The 4,064-nt window shown below is 34.2% G+C and overlaps 1 protein-coding gene across 1 annotated transcript; it reads left to right on the top strand.

Annotated features, from left to right (window-relative positions):
- The first annotated feature begins 443 nt into the window (after positions 1–443).
- LOC143564319 (protein indeterminate-domain 14-like) lies at positions 444–3,571 on the top strand. The gene is made up of 3 exons (XM_077051629.1): positions 444–1,057; positions 1,725–2,124; positions 2,828–3,571. The coding sequence occupies exons 1-3, from the start codon at positions 913–915 to the stop codon at positions 3,474–3,476; spliced, it is 1,194 nt and encodes a 397-aa protein (XP_076907744.1). The 5' UTR covers positions 444–912; the 3' UTR covers positions 3,477–3,571.
- The last annotated feature ends 493 nt before the right edge of the window (positions 3,572–4,064 follow it).

Here is a 4,064-nt window from a genome sequence, read left to right as displayed (position 1 = left end):
ATGAGTTAGGGTTGAATCTTTATGATATCTAGTTTGAAATCTGACTTAAGAAGGTTTTTCTACAATGACAAGTTTTTTTCTGAATAATGTTTATGAATGGCTTACATCTCGTCTAAGAAACGCTAATTCGGATAGATCCAAAGGGTCATACAAAGTATATAGATTGCAATATATATATATTTATAAAGTTAATATTTTATTACTTTTCTATCCATCCACCAACAGCACTAGCTAGCCAATTAGTATGACTCATATTAACTTTGTAACAGTACGTAATCTGAGGTACTTTTCTTCAAAGAAATCACCTTTCTTTCACAAATCTTATTTTAACCTTTTTTCTCAACAACTTTACAGTAAGGTCGCGTGAGGAAGAATGGAAGGTCACGTGTAAAGGCGTTCCTGGCCTGGTTTGCATTAATATTCATTCAGATATTGCAATTAAAGTATGAAAGATGATATCAAATAATGACTGATTTCCTTCGTTTTTTCTCTCATGTGGTGGGGATGTTTTTTTGGTTAATTTCCTTAGTCGTTTGCTTTCTTGTGGGCTCATTTTCATGTCATGTGATTGGATCATGCGTCACTCACTTCTATCCTTCAACATCTAATCTTTAACCCCACATTCATGTACTCCATCTCTCTCCATCTCTCTCTCTCTCTCTCACACACACACACACACAATGTGTTGCCAGCTTTATTATATAGAAGACTTAGCTCAACCTTACCTGCTCAAGGTGAGGAGTCAATAAATAAAAAAGCTCATTTAAAAAGCTAAAAGGTTTTAAAGCTGATTTCACAAAGCAAACCCTTTAGGTTAATAATAATATATTGAAGCACCTAAAAGGGTTCTTGAAAGATTTTGATCAGGAGCTTAATATTCAGAGAATCCACTAGCTACATAATACCACCAACATGTTAGACAACAACCACCACCACCATCACCACTTCACTACAACTTCTGGTCCTTGTCAGGGCACTTCATCTTCTTCTGATCTCTTCCATTCATCAGATAATGGTGTTCCCAACAAAAGAAAAAGGCGCCCTGCTGGTACTCCAGGTACCCTAAATGCATCCTTATTCATTAAACTTTGTTCAACTTTTGTTAATCTTTTTGGAACTGTAAATTTTATTAAAACCAGGCTAGCAAGGTGCTACAGACCGAACAAACAACACAACCGCAAAGTTACAAATTGAAACTACACCAATCTTTCTTAAATAATATAATATTTGAAGAAAAGTTGGTTTTTGATCCAAAGAAAACTCAACGGCTTGATGTCCACTAAAGTCGTAAGCTAGATCGATTCTTAAACATACCGGCCGCTAGCTTACCAAACTTTAGTGGACATCATATCGTTGGGTTTTCTTTGGATCAAAAACCGATCTTTCCTTCAAAAATATTGTCTGGAAAGATTGGTGTAGTTTCAATTTGTAACGTTGTGGTTGTATAGTTTATTCTGTGTCTAGCGCTGATTTTAATGAAATTTGTCGTTCCCAAAAAAAAATTAAAAGATTGTCTCTTGATCTTTTCTTAAACAAACCATGGAGCTTACCAAAAACTTTAGTAGACATCAAATCACTGAGTTTTCTTTTGATAAAAAACCGATCTTTCTAAAATATTGTTTGGAAAGATTGGTGTAGTTTCAATTTGTAACGTTGCGGTTGTGTTGTTTGTTCCGTCCAAAATAAAAATAAAAAATGTTTCTTGATATTTTCTTAAATTGTAGATCCGGATGCTGAAGTGGTGTCTTTATCACCAAAAACCTTACTAGAATCAGATCAATACATATGTGAGATCTGTAACCAAGGGTTCCAAAGGGATCAAAACCTTCAGATGCACCGTAGACGACACAAGGTAACATGGAAGTTGTTGAAAAGGGATTCAACCGAGATTAAGAAGCGGGTTTTCGTGTGCCCCGAACCGAGTTGTTTACACCATGATCCGTGTCATGCGTTAGGGGATTTGGTTGGGATCAAGAAGCACTTTAGAAGGAAGCATAGCAATAATAAGCAGTGGGTTTGTGAAAAGTGTTCAAAGGGTTATGCTGTTCAATCTGACTATAAAGCTCATCTTAAAACTTGTGGTACAAGAGGCCATTCATGTGATTGTGGTCGAGTTTTTTCCAGGTTACTATTTGTATATGTTTTTGTGATATCTTTCATCTTCTTGATTTGATATTTTGTGGGATTATTAGATCTTCTTGCTACACATGTTTTTCTTGATCAGACTAAAAGATGTGACCTTTCATCATGAGCATTTATGTTTTTCTGCTCAGACATAAATTTCAGCAATATTCAGTCAGAAAGTAAAAAAAATTCCTCAATGGTTTTGTTCAAAAATATTCAAATATTATGTTTACTATATGCAATTGAATATTCTTTTAAGCTTGAATTCTGCAACATATAATATGTGTTATCTTTTGGATGGCAACAGAATCTATGGATTCATTCACAAGATCTATGAGATATCATTTTACATTTTTTTAATAGAAAATAACAAATCTAAGACTAATATTTTTTGTGTTTGGTAGATTGTTTCTTTAATTTAGAAACACAAAGTTCAAGCATATATCATAGTATAAATATTGAAATACTCACCTGCTTCATTGGTATGTATTTTATTGTAGCATTGTCATTGGCACTACACAAAAGCCTATATTTATTCTTTTGTATAATCCAATGTTGCATAGTAATCAATCTTTGTCTTTCAAGTTTTCCTTTAATTTCCTTTATTGTGATAGGCAATTATTAGGCAATATCACTATAACTTATGCTTGTTAATCTTAATATTAATTCTTATACACCTTTTAACTTACTCATGCCATTGTAGAGTTGAGAGTTTCATCGAGCATCAAGACGCATGCACAGTCCGGAGAACCCAACCAGATCTTCCCACATTCCAGCCGGCATGTTTATCTCGTACAACATCAAGCACAAGTCCAACTAGTGACATAAATTTTGGTTCCATCTCAACATTATCAAGATTGTCACATCTCCAACCTTTACCCCGGACTTTATTCTCACAAACCCAAGTAGGCATTCAAAACAACTTGGAACTTCAACTATTACCATCACTATCTCTTTCTGAACAACGAAACAATTATCCGAACCGTTTGAATCTCTCAATTGGTAGTGCACCTAGCTTGCAAAAGGATGAAATGAAAATGGCTTTGGTAAACAAGGCCTTTGCAGATGATGCTAGACAACAAGCAAAGAAGCAAGTTGAGATTGCAGAGATGGAGTTTGAGAATGCTAAAAGAATTAGGCACCAAGCTAAGGTGGAGTTAGAAAGAGCTAAGGTTATTCGAGAACAAGCCACCAAGAAGATCAATTTCACCATCTTAGACATCACTTGTTATTCTTGTAGGCAACGGTTTGACACGTCAAGCCATAATGCCGAAGCCACTACAGCTGATTACACCTCTCACGCCCCAAGTTACATGTCTCCGGCTTTAACCGAAGGCGAAGGAAATTATTAGTGTTTTCAAGAAAAACACTCTCCTATGTCGTGGATGTATGTGTGTTTGTATGCGATTTCATTTAAGTTTTTGCATTTCGATTACTTGAAAAGAAAATAAAGAAAGGAGTGAATATGGTGTATTCCTAATCATATTCTTGTTGTGTAAATACGCTTGGTTTCTTCTTCTCCACATATTATATTGCAACTAATTGCTTTTGGATGAAATCATAAATGGTTCACTATTGCTATTATTACTTATAGGGAAAGTTCACGTACAAATGAAATTAACGTGTTAAATATGAGAATCAAGTAGAGTAATTATGTAAGTACATCATAGAGTTTAATTAGAATTAAAGTCTCATCATTATCAAAATTTGTGGAATTTTAAAGTAGAATTAAAGAGTGTAATTTGCCGTTCTAAAGAAAATCCTAACATGACTATTAAAAAGTTATAATTAAGATAGGGCGTTAATGACACTAATTATAAACAAACACACACACACACACACACATATATATATATAAATTTATACATATACCATAGAAACAAATTAAACTAGCTACCGTGTTAAACTTGCTTACATGCATGAAATAGCTATACAACATG

This window comes from Bidens hawaiensis, unplaced genomic scaffold, assembly GCF_021521415.1.
Source record: "Bidens hawaiensis isolate Kalapana, Puna unplaced genomic scaffold, B.hawaiensis_p1.1 tig00021988_1, whole genome shotgun sequence".
Lineage (NCBI taxonomy): Eukaryota > Viridiplantae > Streptophyta > Magnoliopsida > Asterales > Asteraceae > Bidens > Bidens hawaiensis.
The sequence above is the reverse complement of the archived record's forward strand: the minus strand, read 5'-3'. Positions and strand labels throughout refer to the sequence as shown.